This window comes from Saccoglossus kowalevskii, chromosome 12 (genome assembly GCF_978046115.1).
Source record: "Saccoglossus kowalevskii chromosome 12, keSacKowa6.1, whole genome shotgun sequence".
NCBI classification, from domain to species: domain Eukaryota; kingdom Metazoa; phylum Hemichordata; class Enteropneusta; family Harrimaniidae; genus Saccoglossus; species Saccoglossus kowalevskii.
The window spans coordinates 13159872-13181486 of record NC_140652.1 but is presented as its reverse complement, the minus strand read 5'-3'; the positions used below and the strand labels follow the sequence as shown (position 1 = coordinate 13181486).

Here is a 21615-nt window from a genome sequence, read left to right as displayed (position 1 = left end):
ATTAATCGAAGGTGATAAATAGTCGGTATTGGTCCTATCAGTAATTGTCCAGCCGGTACAGTAAAGCACCGGCCGGTACGGTAACGCAACGATCGGTACGGTAACGCAACGACCGGTACGGTAAACCGAGTCAAACTTACAGGAAACCGGCTGGGTGGTAATGATCAGTTCCCTAAGTCAAAAATTACTCACGTAAACGACAGCTGCTATTTCTTGCCTTAAATTGGAACCATCAGAAAGAGCACCAGGCTTGCTCGGACTAATACCGTTATCAAATATTGTGAAATGAGTACCAAGAAAATTTGACCTGTAATCAAGAAGACAAGACAGTGACGAGGAACATCAATTTCTTCCAGAGATATATACACATATGATTATGCATAATCCCTCCTCTCTTTCAAACATGATTGTATTACTCCTAATTAATTAAATGAGAATTTATTAAGGTGGGAATTCTCTCCTAGATTGCAGTGAATATTGTGTCAGTGGAGAGATGTATCAGGGATAGGAATGAGGTTTGAAATTAAAGAGCAAAGCAGGCAGGTCCCTAGTTGGGAAATTTACGAGTCTGTCAAAGAGACAAGGAGTCCAAACAAGCATGGTAAGGGAGGAAGAACAAATTAGAATGAGAGAAGGAAATTTTTGAGGGGAAATAAGAGTTGTGGTGGCACAGTTGAAGATGATTGAAGAAAAAGATCTTGAGAAGCCTAAGAGTATAAAGTTGAGCATTCAGAGAGAAATTAATGTAATACATGCTCTCCTTGTCAAGTACATGTACAGCCTGAAGCCTGGAAACAATTCTATCAGCATAGAACTCCTCATATATTATTTTGACCCTTGAATATTGAGTATGACTCACTAGCTTCCCAGAGAGAATGTACGATGAATCTCATAGGGGGAAGCAGGTATGAATCTATCACCTTTCCATTTGACTTGATGACCACATAGCTCAGTAATAGAAGGAGAGACAACAGGGTCTCAATCTTCAATCAATTATATCGTCAGCACAAATATTGATTCGAACACCAAAACAGCAACAATGCCAGCTAAGTAGCTGACTAGTTTGCTATGCCTGTCTTAAGATCAATACATGATTCAAACTAGTTAGATAAAACATAGACCTTAAAATATGTGGTTTATAGATAAAACTATTTTTATGAGGGTGCAGTACAAACATTGTTACTTAATTTGTTTGGATAAGTTTACTAGCTACAAGCAACTCATATAATTGGATAAAATAAGATGGAGGAGAATTGCATCTTCTATTGATATTCAACATGTTTCTTAGTATTAGTTTGCAGACTCCTGTTGAGATTGGATTGACCCTACTTGTTCTTAAAGCATACTGAACTTGATAAATCATGAAGGTAATTCCGATGGAAACTTCAAACTGTTGAGTATAGGGTAATTATTTCTATGAGTGCAATTTACAATGTGGTTGTGGTCCTAACATGTACTGACAACGACTTTAATCTTTATTATTAGTTGTGTGGAGTGAATACGGAAATCATTTCTAAAAAAAAATCATGAAAAGATGATGCTTATATGTCAGTCAAGCTGAGAATGTCAAAGACTGAAAAGCCGAACCATGTATTCGTTCCTGAATAAGATTGGTTTCCGACTCAGCCTAGGATCTAATCTCTCTATATTCCAATCTGATTGAGAAAAGCTTTATTCAGGTAATACAGAAATGACTGACAGAATATCAAATAACACTAACCTAAGCTTTCCAACAAAAGCTTCCCCACCCCTGGACAGATTAGTTGCATCAGTAGATATCAAATAGTTAGCTGTTTTACTTTTCTTGCGCTTCCTTCCAGCAAGTAAAAATACCTATAAAAAATATGATTATTTGCACTATTAGTACATCAAAATGGAAATGCAACATCCCTCTGTAGAATGTGTGAGGTCAGTAGATATACCGTACTTGACCGCGTTAGCGGCCAGGGGCCTCAACTCAGAAAATCACGATTTTTTAGGGGTGGGCCCTAACCCGAGCACCCCCCTCGAAAAAGAGTGCAAATGAAAAATTTGATTCATCAAGTGACAGATTACGTCTTTGAGGGAAAATCAAATTACGAAATTAGTTGAGTCGTCATTGATTTTCACAATGAAGAAACAGAAATGATCACAAAAAATATGCACATTTTATTACAATATTAATTACGTACCACCCGAATTTACGAAATTAAAAACATTTGAGTCTGTTGGAACACAGTCAAAGTCAAAATTGTCATATTATCTCCACTGACGAAGGTGTTGGATCGTACGCAAACTCTCGATGAAAATCACTTTCCGCCATGATGCATTTGCAGATTTCACCTGCAGCGGCGTCCTTTGACCTAACGGGTCAAGTTGGTTATTAACCAATCACAATGCTGTGTTGTACTGACACAATTCTTCGGAAATTCCTGAAGACTTTCCGGTAACGCAATGCGGAAGTGAATTATCGATGTCGAAGTACGATCTGATGTAATTGATTTCAGCGAATAAACGACATAGTTTTTCCAAAAAACTAGTAACTAGCAATTTTTGAGAGGTAAACTGAATATGGCATGAAATATTTACCGCATTTTACTTGTATTAACAGGTCATTGTCGAAGCGTAGGTTACGCACGGTTACCGTGTTCTACGCATTCACAACATGTTTACAGCGATCGATATCCACGCTGTATCATATAAAAACGATTACCAAGATTCGTTACGCAAGACCAAGTTTTAAATTAGTTGCATTTTGAAGGGGTGGGCGCTTTGCCGAATGTGACCCCATATATAAAAATTGCGCAAAAGTGGGGGGTGGGCGCTTGATCGGGCATGGGCGCTAATGCGGTCGAGTACGGTATGTGATGGTTTTGAAAGTATCTTCAAGTTTTGACTTTCGTGCCCAGTGGAGTAAAGTTGCAATTCTAGAAATGAAGCAATAGACTATGCACAAGCTGCTGTGGTCAAAAATTCAACAGTTAAAGTTGACAAATCAGCACAAGCTCAACTTTGCAGTAATCCTGAACAACAAATTTTGTTGTACATATATGGTAATCTTGTAACACTGTTCAGACGAGTCTAAAACAACTTGCCCACCCAAGTACAGTTGTCAGAATTTTCGACTTTTGGTTGCCATGCGTGAAAACGCCTGGATGTCCGCCCCTGATAATATATATATAACATGTGTTACACCATCAATTTCAATACTAGTAATTTGTGGTTAATTCTATAAGATCTCAAGTGACTGAACAGGTTTTGCACAGTTATGTAGTCCTTTTACCTTTTTCCCATCGTCTCTTTCCATATGAAGATAGTATGTAGGGAACATCCCCCTGTCCATTCCTTTTTTATCTCTTGTAATTCTACATTTGATGGACACTCCTTGTGGTGCTGGTCTCATCACAAACTCATCTAGGTCTTCTATGTCTAGTGCATTTGAAGCACCGCCAGTTGGTGATTCCTACAAATATACATGTACACACATGTTACAGTGATGTTTCCATGACAAATAGAATAGAAGATTAGGTCATTATCATCATACTTCCATTATTATGGATTCATGCCATCAGAATACCAAAATTAGAAACAAACATAGAAGCCATCAAGCACTTGAGACGAGGGTCTAAAAATGTCATGAAAAATAGTCAAATTACTGTAAAGGGGTTAATTATTCACTGGGTTTTAATTTTGCTTATTTCGCTGACTGGAAAATGCGCTAAATTAAAACCCAGTGAATATGTAAAATTTAGCATAGAACACATTATCTGAATGATAAAACCGTGAATTTAAAACCCACTGAACATGCCTGAAATGGTAAATCAGCGAAATTTAAACCCAGTGAAAATTAGTCATTTTACAGTATATGTTTTTGCACTGGTTTTTTATGATGTAATTCTTTCTTCATATTTTGACATTTTGCTCAGTGACATGAGATGAAAAAGTCACATTATTATCGATATAAATCCTTAAATTGCTGCATACATGCATGTGCACATCAAACTCATACTGTGATTTGACTTACTAACCTTTTGAAAAGATAAGCGCATGTAATAGAGCAAATATTGTATCACATTATAGTGAGAAATGGTTGCTGTCAACTAGTATACATTGACAACATACAAGTGAAAAATAGACTTACATTCATTTTCTGTCGTGATGTTTGTTGCTGTTGCCCTGTGACTGTGTTGTATGAGGGAGGTGACATAGCACCAACAGGCGCTGTCATTGGTATTGTCTCATCGTCATCATTCTCATCGTAACATACGCTGGTTGAGATGCCTTTCGCTGCTAATATCCTTTCAGTTTCTGTAAAAAACAAGCATTTTTTCATGATTACCTGAGTTGGCATGTGATGCCCAAACAAGTTTCATTTGCTTGATGTTAATGTCATAAATACTTCTTACACGAAAGCATAAGCCCCAATAAATGAATTGAAATTCATGTAAGGTGCATAGACTACTAACTGGGAGTCCCAAAATTAGTAGTACAACTGGAAAACTAGAAATATACCAAGTACTGTAAAATCTGTATTAAAAGTCGCGGCTTCTAATAAAATGGTACAATGCAATTAGAGCATCTACACATATGAAAAATGATGAATTTTTAGGTCTCAATTGTTCAAAAAGAATGGGTGCGGCTTCTATTAGGGATGCGGCTTCTAATACAGATTTTACGGTATTAATCCTTTGTTTTTCACACAAAACAGCCTACAAAACTATGGGTATACTAGATAAATTGAATAATATGACAAGTATTTATTTGTATTCACACATTTGCATGTTTCTAAGTACCTACTAAACCCAATAGACTACTCAATATTACAATAGGACTGTCAGCTTTTAAAACTCATAGCCCAGTCGAAATATTTTTTGTGCCACTAAAATATTAAAGATGAAGTGATGAGTAACAAACTGAAAAAGCATGATAGAGGTTAGTCATACTAATGTGAATGTGCGTGTACCGTGAACATAAAGGTTGAAGTCAGTGATCACCAAGCGAAAGAAAGTCTAGCAGACAAACTAAAGACACTTTAGTCAACTGCAAATGTGGTGAACATTAAACAGAATCACCATGCGATACTACATTTAAATATTTCTGCTACTAATAATAATAATAGTCAATAGTAAACACATCACTATATGAAATACATACAGGGTCTAGGAAATTTTGATCATTTTGATCTTCAATATCAAGGTGCATGGTTTTTATTTTTTCTGAAATTCAAAGAAAAAATCAGAAAAAAAATGTGATGCCTGCAATGTGACTCACCTGTGGTTGTTTTAATGGTAGGTTCATCATCATCTGGTGGCACTCCTAATACTGATAATACTTGAACTGTTGTACTACCACCGCTGCCTCCACTACTTGTGTTGAATACAGATGCTGGACCATCATAACCTACAACAAATATACAAATAAAATAAACGAATACAAGGCACAATCACACACCTTTTCTGTGCAATTTGATTTTATATTAAATTCAAACATATAAGCATATGGTCATCTAAGTAACATCACTGCTTTCTCTCAATTTCATTTCCACTACAATAATGCAAGGATGTGAAATAATCCTCAAAGAAGCATACAACTTCCCCTAACAATGGTGTAACTTAGCACTATCGAGAAAAACCTTATCAAACTGAAGAACCCAAATAGGATGGACCGTAACATGATCAGTATGGAGTACTGGGGATTTACTATTATGTGAAATATTTTATTATCTTGAATTTATGGCAAATACTTATTATACTAACTAATTCTGAGTTCTCTCCAGAGATTTTTAAGCATCATGGCCATGATGCCTGAATATTTTGAAAACCAAAAAATAAACAAGAAAAAATTAATCAATTAACATCTGCTTCATATGCAAATTATCCATCATTTTTACTATTCACTTTTTCCATGACTTAAAGTAAGCTGAATTTGGGTGATCAATTCAGCTTTCTACTTGATTCTTTGTTCAATAGTCGTTTTTGACAACAGTATCACATTTAGCCAAACTGTTCTATCGTAATTATGGGCATTTTTTTGAGCAAACTTCAAGTGTTTTTGCTATTGCTCATAGATGACTATCCACAAAATGGCTCATTACTGTAGCTTGCAGTAATTCAAAACACAGTCAAATTTGGTGAAGCATTAAATATTTCCAAAAATATGAGCATATTCAGACAATATTTTCGAGACCTTATACATGTTGACGAAAGATCTCGGAGAGCAACAGTAAACTACCATCACTGCTTGTCATTAAATCTTGTCCACAGCAACTCGGAGGAAAAATCAATTTCAAACCAGTCAACTCATCTTACAGATGTATTCTTATGCATGAGTGGTTTAGACAGATTTCATTGAAATCGCAAAGGAACTGATACTCATCAGTGAAAAGTAATTAAATTGCAAATTACTTAGAAGACAATATACATGAACACTTTTTATAGAAATCTAGCTTTGTAGTTGAAGAAACAGATTTCTACTAGATCCTCTCTTTCCATGCATTGCTATGGTACACAATACACTATTAGTTAATATAAATACAATTAGACTTTTTCTTTTTTTTATTATTTTTTTTTGTGCCAGGCAACAGTTCTGGACATTGAGTGTCACTGTTGTCTCTCCTGACATTTTTTTATGTGCAAATTGCAAGTGCTAGTGCTGACACATAGTGGATTTTGCCATTTTGTTAATGCGCTATCCTAGCGTCAACCAGGCTCGGTCGAACCTTAACCAATGTTCCCCCAAAGTCGCATTCGTTAGTGAATGAATCTCGGCCAGTGGAAATGGCCTTCCCATTGAGTCTGTGGCACACTCACCCAGGGTAGGGGTCGATCCTTTGATGTTCAGTCTAAGGTAGGATTTGAACTTTGGTCTACCGATCATGAGTCTGATGCGACAACCACTATGTTACCAGTGACCGGTGATACAATTACATACAATTAGACTTAGCAATTATATAGATTACACAGAATCAAGGCAGCAGCTTATTTGCAGTGACACATAACTTGAATCAGTTGAGGAGAAGAAATATGAATGATTTTTGTCACTGAATCAGCTCATTAAGTGCCATGAATCAAAGACAGTAAACTCTTCTATATACTCAGGAAAATAACAGTTTGTTGCTAGTGAATCAATTCTCTGTATCTGTCTTTTTTATAACTACATGTACAGCAACTTCTAAGCTGGCTATCAGCTGACTTTGGCTTTTCAGAGAAACTTGAATTTTTAAAGTATCATTGTTTTTTGTAGTATTTGACTCTGTTACTAATAATTTGAGACATGCTTTGTACAGTATAGATATATGGCTTTGAGAACGAGGTAGTTAAATGTTAATTTACACTTAAACCGTACTGTGCGCATGTGCGTTTTAGCATAAATTTTTTTTTGTGAAAGTCATCTTCCCCCCTTTTAGTTTTTCAAATGATTGTTAATAGTCCGCCTTTAAAAAAAAAGACAACATCATATCATATCATTTAAGAACTGCTGCTATCACTGCTTTGTTAAAAGGCGATAGCTGAAGGATATACAGGAAGTCGTGATGTACTTACGACACGTTTTGATATATTTAGATCATGTAACATACATGTACACACAAGCTACATGTATATGAGCAATAGAGCCTGCTAGCTATCATTAATGTCGGAATAAAACGCATAATCTTTCCATCACATGCATTGTATGAAGAGTTTATTCAGCGACAGGATAATTGATTTTGCTCAAAGAAATAAGCCTGAAATCAATAAACTCAAATGACTAACATACGATGGCCTTTCAAAAGATTCTGATTGTGTTGCCATGGTTACCAACAGTGAAAAGTTAGTCAGATTTTTGTAGTATGTATTAGTCCCTATAGGTTTTTGGTTTATTTCATGTTAGATCTATGTGCCAAGACAACATTACCAATCCAAAAACATGATAATGTTAAAAACGAATTTTACCAGAATTTTACATTCATGTAGAAGCTGGAAAATAATCACATTAATGTTGTTTTTGCAGCTGAAAGCATGTCATAATATTGGGTATTGCTTTTTACAAAAATGTATTTAGGCATCTCCCCTAATCATACATGAGGTAATTAATGGATATGACATGCCTGGTAATGATACAGCAGTACTGAAGAAGATAGTATGGCATTGACAGACACATAGCGAAGATTGAAGTCTCAGTGAAGTGTCCTTGCAATAATCATATTATCAGGGATTTTTTTAAACAAGGGAACAGGGGCGCAGTGCTCTCATGCCATGGCCATGCGCCCCCTTACCCTGGGAAGCAGATCCTCTGGCAACCATAAAATTCTGATTGACCAGGGATCACATGTGGCCACAGTCTTCTATCAGACCTGTCTGATAGTAATTTTGGTCCCAAGGAAGCTATAGAATGCTCCATTTTAACTTAGAATTATTAAAAACTCCACACCCAGGTAGGGAGAACCCCATCTTCCCCCACTTGGTGGCGCCGCTGAATTGCAGTTCTTTTTTTCTAGAAAAACCCCTGTATTATTATTATACATCATTTTGATCCAATTGCTTAATACTGGAAGTCCAGAAAAGTAGTGAAAATTATTGGGACTTTCTTGTTATGAACTTTGATTTCAGAAATAATATTCTTCTTCTTAGAAACACAGCATTCCAGCTTTCTATATACATTTTCTAATAAAGATAGGATGCAGGTATCTGCGTAATGCTGCAAAATTACAGCAACAGATGTATAATAATAAACTGTAATCTGCTAGTATATGTTTACAATTTTTTAAATTTCTCTGAGCGCTGTAAATTATCGTTCAACTATGTTTTTTGTTCCATTCTAGAGTTATAAAAAATTTCAGGAAAAATAATAATGAAACACAATGTCGCAATCATGTCCGGCTCAGTACCCATTACTTTTCTTTGTCATGTCTACCTTTAGTAATCCACTCATTTGTCATTAAGCCCACAATGTAACAAATCACCTTGCCATTGTACATGAAATACTATATTTGCTCTATTAGAAGCACACACAAACCAAACCTAACACTTTTGTTGTATTGGATGACTAAAATATTAATTTTGAACAAAGACGTACCTCTGTTAAATTACACAATTTGCAAACACTGCAAAATTAATTTTGTGAAGCTAATGTCGCTTTTATATATAAACACATCAATGGTTTTAAAGTAATCCGACTGAATTTACCTTAAAAGAAACGAAAGGCGATAAAATAATTTGCATGTGTATATTTTTATTACAGAGGAACTAACTGAATACGGATGCGAAACTGTTAATGGTGCTACTATAGCTTGTTTTAGATTACAGTACGTAATGATGGAATGTACTTAAGAGCTAAGACGATTTGGGCAAAAGCTTGTCTATTTGAAAAGCTTCTTGTCAGCAAGACATTTTTACTCAGAACTAAGACTTTCTTCAAATCAAGAGAATTCACCAGACCAGAAGACAAATGCAGTAGTGATAAAAAGACTGGATACAGAGTCATTTGTTGTTGACAACCAAAGGATGCACAAATTATGGAATATGTGCACATTTAAGGCTGGCTTGTTCGTTCACGTCGCCGCTTATCAAGCAAGGCACGTTGATTCTGGATCGCTGGATACAGAGACATTTGTTAACAACCAAAAGATACACAAATTATGGGATATGTGTACATTTAAGGCTGGCTTGTTCGTTCACGTCGCTGCTTATCGAGCAAGGCACGTTGATTCTGGATCGCTGGATACAGAGACATTTGTTGTTGACAACCAAAGGATGCACAAATTATGGGATATGTGCACATTTAAGGCTGGCTTGTTTGTTCACGTCGCCGCTTATCGAGCAAGGCACGTTGATTCTGGATCGTTGGATACAGAGACATTTGTTAACCAAAGGATGCACAAATTATGGGATATGTGCACATTTAAGGCTGGCTTGTTTGTTCACGTCGCCGCTTATCGAGCAAGGCACGTTGATTCTGGATCGCTAGATACAGAGACATTTGTTGACAACGAAAGGATGCACAAATTATGGGATATGTGCACATTTAAGGCTGGCTTGTTTGTTCACGTCACCGCTTATCGAGCAAGGCACGTTGATTCTGGATCGCTGGATACAGAGACATTTGTTAACAACCAAAGGATGCACAAATTATGGGATATGTGCACATTTAAAGCTGGCTTGTTTGTTCACGTCGCCGCTTATCGAGCAAGGCACATTGATTCTGGATCGTTGGATACAGAGACATTTGTTGACAACCAAAAGATGCACAAATTATTGGATATGTGTACATTTAAAGCTGGCTTGTTCGTTCACGTCACCGCTTATCGAGCAAGGCACGTTGATTCTGGATCGCTGGATACAGAGACATTTGTTGACAACCAAAGGATGCACAAATTATGGGATATGTGTACATTTAAGGCTGGCTTGTTCGTTCATGTCGCCGCTTATCGAGCAAGGCACGTTGATTCTGGATCGCTGGATACAGAGACATTTGTTGACAACCAAAAGATGCACAAATTATGGGATATGTGTACATTTAGGGCTGGCTTGTTTGTTCACGTCGCCGCTTATCGAGCAAGGCACGTTGATTCTGGATCGCTGGATACAGAGACATTTGTTGACAACCAAAGGATGCACAAATTATGGGATATGTGTACATTTAAGGCTGGCTTGTTCGTTCACGTCGCCGCTTATCGAGCAAGGCACGTTGATTCTGGATCGCTGGATACAGAGACATTTGTTGACAACCAAAAGATGCACAAATTATGGGATATGTGTACATTTAGGGCTGGCTTGTTTGTTCACGTCGCCGCTTATCGAGCAAGGCACGTTGATTCTGGATGGCTGGATACAGAGACATTTGTTAACAACCAAAGGATGCACAAACTATGGGATATATGCACATTTAAGGCTGGCTTGTTTGTTCACGTCGCCGCTTATCGAACAAGGCACGTTGATTCTGGATCGCTGGATACAGAGACATTTGTTAACAACCAAAGGATGCACAAATTTAGGAATATGTGCACATTGGAAAAAGCCAGACAATAAAATCTTTTGAGGGTGGATTACTAAATTTCTTAAGAAATTCACCTATTGATAAAGGATACAAGTCTTAATCATAGGGATATTCTCCTGATATTTTTACCTTTTTACCACAAAATCTCTCCTTTCACCACAAATTCACAAAATAGTTCTGTTGATAGTCTGCACTTTCCTTCAGAATATTTGGGACAAAAATAGTTGAATTGTTTGAGGAAAAACTGAAATTATGTCTGTTGGCTAAAAAATTAGGGAATATAAGAAAAAAAAGTTCAGAAAAATTTGGATGAGAAAGTCTATTGGTGGTGAAAAATTTAACCTAATTTGTTGACACCTTTACTATGTGATTTGTCACAAAATTTAGCAATAGACACTTCCTAATCAGTGTTTCACTGCCTGTAGAACCTGATTGGCAAAAATAAACTTACCCTCAAACTCATCCCCCTGATGGTAGACACTTGTTGGTTTGTAATCAACTAATGGACGGGCTTCTTCCTGTCGATGACGTCTTGACTTGCCACCGGAACCGACTCTATCATTATCATTCGGTAGAACCATACCAGGCTGGCTTGTTCGTTCACGTCGCCGCTTATCGAGTAAGGCACGTTGTTTCTCAAGTTTTTGCTGACGTAAACTGTTTGGTGAGTTGGATCCTTCATTGCCGAGAACACTTCCAGGTGGACTGGATGCCCAGTTTGTATTTTGAGAACTGGAACGGTTACTGTGGATGATACAATAAAAAGAAATTGCAATTTATGCTACTATGTATATGTGTATCTCACTATTAGTCAGTAGTAGTGTGGAACATTAAAAATGAGATGTAATTGCAGTTTTAATGTACATAGCCATGGTGGAGAAAGTATAAAATTGTATGACAATCAGACAAGTGTATGTTTGGGAAAGTTGAAAGAAACTCTGTACAAACCGTACTTCCCCAATCATAAGCCCCTACCGAAGTATAAGCCCACCCCTCTGTTTTGATACATTTAACAAGTTGACGGCATTCCCGAGTATAGGCCCAGGGTGTTTTACAGAGCGTTGATGACATTTATTAAAATATGCATGTAAAAAGTGTATTTCATTGCATAATAGTCATGAAGTCATGATTGGTACGTTAGTTTGGTTCCTGCTTTTACGCATGATTAATTTGATCTTTTTTGAGGTGGTCTTCGAGTATAAGCCCACCACCTAATTTTCTTGATTTTACATGTTCAGGCCCCTGGGCTTATACTCTGGGAAGTACGGTACATTCAGATTCTTTAAGTGATTGATTGATGAAATGATACACGTACATGTATGATGCATACTTGTATTTTATTTGGCTTGAAATAATAAACATTACTATACATCTACATGTAGCACCAAAAATACAACGTATTTTTCTGTAAAATACATCTACACTCTTCCCAACATTAACATGTTCCAGGTTATTGAAGTCATATTTGAATACTATTCTTTGTATACAGAAGCACTATAGCTTGTAATGAAAATCAAATCCTGTCAATGAATACAAAAACTCTGACAGCGCAAAACATCTTTCATTGGCAATTTTAGATGTATTTCTTATTAAATTATTCGTACATATAAACAGAGAAAAGAAGTATAATAATAAGGTTATCATGAGTGTACTGCAAAGTATATGCACTTACTCAGGCAGTACAAAATCAAATCAACCTCTACCGGTATTACGTGTCGATCGATACGATCATCATATTGCCTTTGCGGTATTCTTGTTATAACATCAAATAATATGATGGAAATAGAACAATCACACAGAAACCTAAACGACAGAATTCTAATGAAAGGTGGTTTTTCAGTCAGTACAGTCTGGCACAAATGCAAAGTTTATTATGAATAATATCAAAATATTTGCATTATGGGATTGGTTGCACTTACACTATGCAGTGGTCAATATTATCACCGTACATGATGTACTTTGTGATATCCACATACATGCAGTATGGTATGTTATAAACTCATGAGACATGTCACAATGCGGTACATGATCCATGGCCAATGTAAGAAGAAACAAAAACATACAAAGGATAAAACATAGAAATAGAAGAATTGGAACCTGCCTAGTATTATAATAACACTTCAGGTATAATGCTTGTCATGTGGACATATTTTAGTGCATATAGCAGTAACAATATTTCATGTAAAAATCGGACTATAATTTATCGTTTTAGCACCAGGTAAAAGTATGTGGGATTTTTAATATACAGTCAATCAAGATTATAAAATGTTACGCATAACATAACAATTTAGCAGCTGTTTCCATAGACTATATGTACAATGAAAAAACATTTTGTCATCAAAAAACAACTAAAAATAACTAAAAATAATGTCAATTTTCAAATACATCTACACATTGTAATTGTATTTTTTATTGAGACAAACCCTCGCCATAGGAAACAATGATAACATGCCCTAAAACAAACAAAATATGCTATATATTTTTATTTTATTTTTAGTCAGATATGTAAAAAATACAGAAAATTGCACTTTTTTTTACTTTTGGGTAACATACTACATGCATCATAAAACCATATATAGTTCTTAGAGAATCTAAATTACTTTATAACTTTATTTTATAAATAAACCGTTGGCAACGTGAAACCAGAATTGTTGTTAAACATGCTTTGTTCGGTATCCTCTATAACTGATACAACACTGAACAATTACATCTGGCAGTTTCAATCTTAAAACATTTAGAATAAGGCAATGCATCCATTGGAATTCTGATTTGAACATGTTGCAATGTTTGTATCGAGTTGTTACCGGTATTACAGAAACTAAGCAGATCAGGAGACCAAATATGCAATATATTATACATGGGTGTCAGAAAAATACTGGAAGCGATGTACATGCATGAATGACTGCACAGGATATTTATTGGTGTCATGAATTAACTTCACAGCCAGCGTGTCTTCTTAGCAGATTTATTTCTTGAATACAGTTGCTAGACTTAAATGAGTTAATGTGCGGAATAGAAACCAGTCATGCATTTTGATTTAGCAATATATAAAAAAAACGAACCATGTATCCATGCAGCAGACAAGCAACATGTATGCGTGAAAAAATCAACGTAACATGAACATGAACTTACTCATTCTAGCAAAAAATGGAATATTAATAATATGTAGTATCAACATTGCTCTGTATGTGATATACTGAAAAGAATGTTGTAATAGCGACATGCCATTTTAGCGAATTTGACTCGATGCATGAATTAACTGAATCTTAATTTTGCTAGAATACCAATAATCTCATTGTGAGAATATACTTTCTCTCGAAATTAGCTACACCTTGAATTAGCCAAATTACAGATTAGCTAAAATAACATGCTACCTAAAAATACAATTTTTACAGTATATAGTAATTCGAATCACGCTGTTCACAGTAGCTACATGTATGTCATATTGGTTCGTTTAGTAGTGCATATATCGGTACTCATTACATACTAGCAATGTTTACATTTTCATGTATTCCTACCATTTTTTATATCTTGGGTGTTATTTTGCAATTAAAACAATTGCATCATTTCGGGGACTTCGCTTATGGGATTAGCTCATATCCCCACAAGATCATTCATATTTTTCTTAAGGTATATTTCGTGTGGGTTTTATTATTATTGTTAATTTTATTATTGTAATTACTAATACCTCATTAACGACTTCACAGGCAGCCCTCGCTGCGTCAATGTCTAAACTCAGTAGTTGCAGCCCCCGCTGCCTCTACCCATAACTCTTAACTTCATGCAGCCTTCATCGCTGCCTATACTTTCCAGTTGCAGTCATGCTGCAATCTGCCATTTCATACTAACATCATGCAGCTATGCTGCACCAACCAACATGTTTTCAGTCTTAGTCTAGTTTGTATTTTAGTTTAGAAACTGTAAGCCAGCTAGTTTACACCTGTTTTGTTCTACATTTTGGGGGTGGCACCAGGGACCATCTTATCAGTCTGTTATGCATTGTCTCACTTTTGTGTACGATGGTCTTGTGGTGTGCCCCCCTATTTGCCAAATAAATTATTGGTTCATGTACATGCTCTTGTGTTTGTGTCATAAAATTGTGCAGGTAGCTTTATAAGCAAGGGCCTGAACTTCACTGTGTCAACAAATGCTACTGCCTCAATACCAAATGAGTTTTCATCCATACTATTCCTATTCCTAATGTAATTATATCAATTTTTGTATTGAAAATAGGCACTTTCTCAACTCAAAGATTTGAGATGTGCTTCGAAAGCCAAATACATAAAATATGTGTGGTTCAGATAACCCAACATTGTGTACCACACCTAAAATTTATTGTCTACACTAAAAAAAATTTTAGCAAAAGATGAAAAAATATGGGTTTTGTTTTAAATAATCAGCAAGTCAGCGTGAAGTTTTCTGATGTCTGATGGATAAAAAGTGCATGTTATCAGAACCAAAATTTATTCTTTTTTACCCAATAACACAAATGTATAGATGTATTTTCCCAATTCCTGCATAAGCTGTTGATGACATATTAGCAGCTAGAGCCTGAACTTTGATATTTTGTGGGTGCTAATATCTATTGCCTAAACTCCTGAATAATGCCTTCGACTTGAACATGAAGAAAATACCAAGACACCAACAGTTCATAGAAGATAGCAAAATTAAGATTTTGCCTTTAGATCCCAGTTGAGTGAAAGCATCTATACGTGGCGAAATTTATACGTCATCCTGTCAACAAACAAGCTGCATTCTGATTAGTCTGACAGTTAGATGTTGAGATGTTGGATAGCCAATCAGGCACAGTCTTGTTCTTGTAAGTAGCTTCTCACTGACTTTCAGAATCCCAACCTGACTTTGACTGCCTTGATACACTTCAAAATAGTGCGATTTTATTTTTCACTTTCAAAATGAGTCTTAACAATTTTTTTGGTTTAAGTGCACTACTATAGATATGTGCTTCTTTCTACATGTAATATAACAAATACAGTAAAACAAACAAGTCATTGTCAATGACACGTCCCCGTTCCGTTCATATTTGAGTGACATATACATTCAAAGCAGATCATGACCGAAATGCACCTGCATATGTACAACACATTGTGCTAAATCTGAACAAAATCCATCCATGCATGACTGAGATCCGGTTCTGGAATTGTGAAAATATGTGATTTTGATGCATTTTCGGCCTTAAAATGGCCATCATTCCGCTATTGTTAAGCAGATCATGAAACAAATGCACATATCTATTTGTGACATGATGTACCATGTGTGTGTGAAATTTGAACTTGATCAATCCAGACATGTCTTGGATACGGATCCAGAACTGAATTCTTTAACAAAATGGCCGCCAGTCGGCCATTTCGAACTTGATCCGAAAAAAAAAAATGACGTGCATCAAGGTCCTATTATGTTTAATGTATGTACCAAATTTGAATGAAATCCGTCCATGCATAACTGAGATCCGGGTCCGGAATGGTGAAAATGTGCGATTTCAATGCATTTTCGGCCTTAAAGCGGCCGCCATTTGGATATCGTTAATGAGATCATGAAACAAATGCACATACATATTTGTGACATGATGTACCTTGTGTGTGTGAAGTTTGAACTCGATCAATCCAAGCATGTCTCAGATACGGATCCAGAACTGAATTCTTTAAAACAAAATGGCCGCCAGTCGGCCATTTGGAACCCGATCCCCCCAAAAAAATGACGTGCATCAAGGTCCTATTATGTTTAATGTATGTACCAAATTTGAACAAAATCCGTCCATGCATAACTGAGATCCGGGTCCGGAATGGTGAAAATGTGCGATTTTGATGCATTTTCGGCCTTAAAATGGCCGCTATTCGGCTATCGTTAATCGGATCATGAAAAAAATGCATGTGCATATGTCCCATATAAGGTGTGATGTATGAGTGAAGTTTGAACTTAATCGGTCCATGCATGTTCGAGATACAGGCGATCACGGACGCACGGACGGACGGACAGACGGACGGACGGAGGCACGGACGCACACAGGGCAAAACATAAGTCCCCGTTTTCGGACTGCGTCCGAACGGGGACTAATAATCTGCCTGAGACTAGAAAGACTGGTGAAAGTGGTAGTATTGGAGTCAAGATAATGCCAAGCAAGGATAATGATGTTCTTGGCAATGATAAGATTGGTACAGAACGAATTCACTCAAAAAATTGATTTATCCCTATTAATAAACTAATACTAAATATAAATTTAACATTTACTAAATGAATGCCTTACATGTACTTGACTTCATATTTCATGTATTAATATTCAAGAAATTAACTTGCCCCCAGTAACAAAACTAATACTTAATAATAAAGTTTAACATTTTCTAAATTAATGTCTTAGTTCACTTTATATTACACATGTAGCATATTTCATTTTATTGCAAATAATTATTCTGTTATATATACACTACAGTGGTGGGAAGTACAGTAAGGCCTGTTCACATGCAGATTTTAGCTGGGACAGGTAAATGAATGAACTGCCTTCCTTTGTGGACAGGTAAATAAAAATATTAACTATAGGTAACTACAATGTAACTAAATGACTGACTAAATGGGGTAGTCCCATAATGTCCAGGAAAATGCTTTCAGAGTTTTTTTTTAGATATACAAAATGATGATGACCCACAAATTAAAATAGTGTTTTAAATAATACGTTTTAATGCATGTTGCTAAGGACAGGGTCATCAATGGGGACAGCCCTGTTTATTCTCCATCCCGTACAACAGTCAGACAATTTTTAATTTCAATTCATGGAGACATGTACAAGAATCAGTCAGAGTCAGAGTGGCTTATGAAACCTTTACGAGGTGATGAGTACGTGTATTCTGTAATCACCATCATTCATGCAATGAAGAAAAAAAGCAACAAGAATCGCTGTTCTAGCAGTTTTCATCATTAATATTTGTTCAGACAGTCTATGAACAACCTGAAGGACGTCAATCAGAAAGTACCTCAAGGCACACATGGCTCGTCTAGGATTCTCAATTAAAGGTACTGTTTATTTTCTCCAGAATATGAATACCATACATTGAAATACATCTACCTCTAATGCACAGTGGCTGTCACTGTCATGAGATGCATTGTATAATAAATATAATGTAAAATACTATATTTTCACTTGGAATTAATTTTGGCTATTTTCGCTGAAGGAATGAATAAGTGAAAATAAAATCCAGCAAATATACCTTTTTACCTATATTTTGCATTTTGCGTCAAAAATCAGTGAAAATTAATTCCATACAAAACATCCAAATAGTCCTTTCAGCGCAAATTACTTCCCGCTAAAATAAAGTATTTTAGAGTAGTATATTTTATTGACAAGATGCAGATACATTTTGTGCCTACTAGTATACACTTAAGATGTCAATTATAATAAATAGCCAACTGCATACTGTAGATTTATCTGGATAAAATAGAAAAATTACTAATAATAAAAGCATTAGACTCCGCTATTAAATTGTCTAGCTGGATTTAATGGAGATGATGGGGTTACTAATGCAGAATGCTTGATTACGTTCATTTTAGATAAGATTCAGTAACAAAAATGTAACACCATCTAACCTATTGAACTTTGTAGCAATAACATGAGTACCCAATCATGATAAAAGAAGTATATATTTGAATATCTCAGTCAATAATTTTGGGAACAAACATTACTCTATCATTGCTCTATTAGAATCACTTCCTTAAAATCACAAATTGCACTTATTCTATGATGGATCATTGAAATATAAGTTATTTTGACTTTAGACAAACAACTAGAATTTATGCAAGTGCATGCACTAGTGATTTTAAAAAAAAAACAGTTTGTAAAATTTTACTATGGGATGTATTATTCCAGATTTTGGGGAGAGACAGGACTGCAATTATGACATTCTAAATTATGTTACCCATTATTTTACACTCTACAACATCTTTATACAACCATTGTGATAGAAAAGTAGATATATGGCTGTGGTCCACAGAGACTACATTATGTACGTCCCAACAGTATAGTATCTACTGATGCTGCTGGCTGTATGCTGTATTGATCTATTGACTTGTCTAATGATGCATGACTAAGCAAGACCTTTCAATAAATGAGTCACAGTATCCTGTTAAAAGGATACACACATGACTCTGACATGATAGGCGTACACCAATGCTTTTCCAGTCAAATTACCCTGACAAGAGGAGTGAGCAGATAAGCCCTCTGAGGCATGTTGTAAAATGTTTAATTTTCACCGCTGGGAATTTTATGAATTGAGAAGGGACCCTTCGATTCAAATTTAAATTGTTGAGTCCTGGATTCACATGCACATGTACATTTTGCATGTGTAGCAAATGCAGTGATTACTAGTAGCATAGTGGTTGTTGAATCAAACTTGTGATCGGTAGACCTGAGTTTAAAACCACGGGCAGAAATACATTCACTAATGAATGCAACTTTAATGGGATCTTGGGCATGATTGATGCCAGGATAGTGCATTAATTGCCATAATAGCATTATTATGATAGAAAGATGGTCACACAATCCAGCCACATAGTCCTAAACATAGAATATGGTATGAGACAAAATGTACTGCATGTCAGTACACGCACTAAAAAGTAGCCATTTAACAACTTAACAGGAACATTATCAATAACAAAACCCTTTTTTGTGTTTTTGCCAAGCATTTTTCATAAATACAAGCATAATTGTAGTAACACAATATATCCAGTGAAAGACGTAAAAATCCCTAATAAAAATTAATTGATAACTACTGATTCATATCATCATGTAGAATATTCTGTATTTTATATAGTATAAAATAATTATAAACTCTATTCCATTAGGTTTATTTCAAATATTATATTCATATCCAATTCTATCAAAGATTTACACAGTATACATTTATACATTAGTATACATTTTCTAATTGATGAAGTAAGCCCAAGATGATGAATGTTTAAAACTAGCTAGCCAGAATCTTGCCTAAAGCGGCATTTTACAAGCCATACTATGAAAAAAGCACTTAACTGTTTTTTTTTAAGAAGTCTCTGTCTACATGTTGTCAAACCTCACCTGAATATGTCTGTAAGACTATAACTGTTGTCATGGAGACAACTAAATTCATAATGAGCAGCCTTATAACACATCACATATATATGTATTGAGATAGAAAAGTGTTCAAAGGTCTAGGAGGTGTTGCACGTAACAAGTAATACGTGTAATGAGGTGAGATGAGACTATTCAGGAGAGTTACATGTAGCAAGTGATACATGTAATGAGATGGGACTGTGTTCAGGGCGTTACTTGTTGCAAGTGATACATGTGATGAGATGGATCTGTGTTCAGGGGTGTTACATGTAACAAGTGATACATGTAATGAGATGAGACTATTCAGGAGAGTTACATGTAGCAAGTGCTACATGTAATGAGATGGGTCTGTGTTCAGCAGCGTTACATGTAACAAGTGATACATGTAATGAGATGGGACTGTGTTCAGGAGTGTTACATGTAGCAAGTAATACATGTAATGAGATCGGACTGTGTTCAAGGGTGTTACATGTAGCAAGTGATACATTAATAAGATGGGACTGTGTTCAGGGGCGTTACATGTAGCAAGTGATACATGTAATGAGATGGGACTGTGTTCAGTGGTGTTACATGTAGCAAGTGACACATGTAATGAGATGGGACTGTGTTCAGGAGTGTTACATGTAGCAAGTGATACATGTAATAAGATGGGACTGTGTTCAGGGGCGTTACATGTAGCAAGTGATACATGTAATAAGATGGGACTGTGTTCAGGGGTGTTACATGTAGCAAGTGATACATGTAATAAGATGGGATTGTGTTCAGGGGTGTTACGTGTAGCAAGTGATACAAGTAATGAGATGGGACTGTGTTCAGGATAGATATGTTCCGGGGAATTACATGTAGCAAGTGACACATGTAATAAGATGGGACTGTGTTCAGGGGTGTTACGTGTAGCAAGTGATACATGTAATAAGATGGGATTGTGTTTAGGGGAGTTACATGCAGCAAGTGATACATGTAGATGGGACTGTGTTCAGGGGAGTTACATGCAGCAAATGATACAAGTAATAAGATGGGTGTGTGTTCAGGATAGATATGTTCTGGGGAATTACATGTAGCAAGTGATACATGTAATAAGATGGGTGTGTGTTCAGGATAGATATGTTCTGGGGAATTACATGTAGCAAGTGATACATGTAATAAGATGGGTGTGTGTTCAGGATAGATATGTTCTGGGGAATTACATGTAGCAAGTGATACATGTAATAAGATGGGTGTGTGTTCAGGATAGATATGTTCTGGGGAATTACATGTAGCAAGTGATACATGTAATAAGATGGGTGTGTGTTCAGGATAGATATGTTCTGGGGAATTACATGTAGCAAGTGATACATGTAATAAGATGGGTGTGTGTTCAGGATAGATATGTTCTGGGGAATTACATGTAGCAAGTGATACATGTAATAAGATGGGTGTGTGTTCAGGATAGATATGTTCTGGGGAATTACATGTAGCAAGTGATACATGTAATAAGATGGGTGTGTGTTCAGGATAGATATGTTCTGGGGAATTACATGTAGCAAGTGATACATGTAATAAGATGGGTGTGTGTTCAGGATAGATATGTT

General features: G+C 36.0%; 1 protein-coding gene across 3 annotated transcripts in view; it reads right to left on the bottom strand.

Moving 5' to 3' along the window:
* LOC100378525 (tubby-related protein 3-like) overlaps positions 1-21615 on the bottom strand; it is a 52872-nt gene that overhangs the window by 16219 nt on the left and 15038 nt on the right. For all 3 annotated transcript variants that reach the window (XM_085506434.1, XM_085506433.1, XM_006818309.3), the window contains 6 exons: positions 11405-11697; positions 5251-5379; positions 4121-4287; positions 3263-3442; positions 1721-1833; positions 193-307 (listed from right to left, as the gene is read on the bottom strand). In XM_085506434.1, the coding sequence (XP_085362560.1) occupies positions 193-307; positions 1721-1833; positions 3263-3442; positions 4121-4287; positions 5251-5379; positions 11405-11697 (997 nt within the window). The remainder of the gene's footprint in view (positions 1-192; positions 308-1720; positions 1834-3262; positions 3443-4120; positions 4288-5250; positions 5380-11404; positions 11698-21615) is intronic.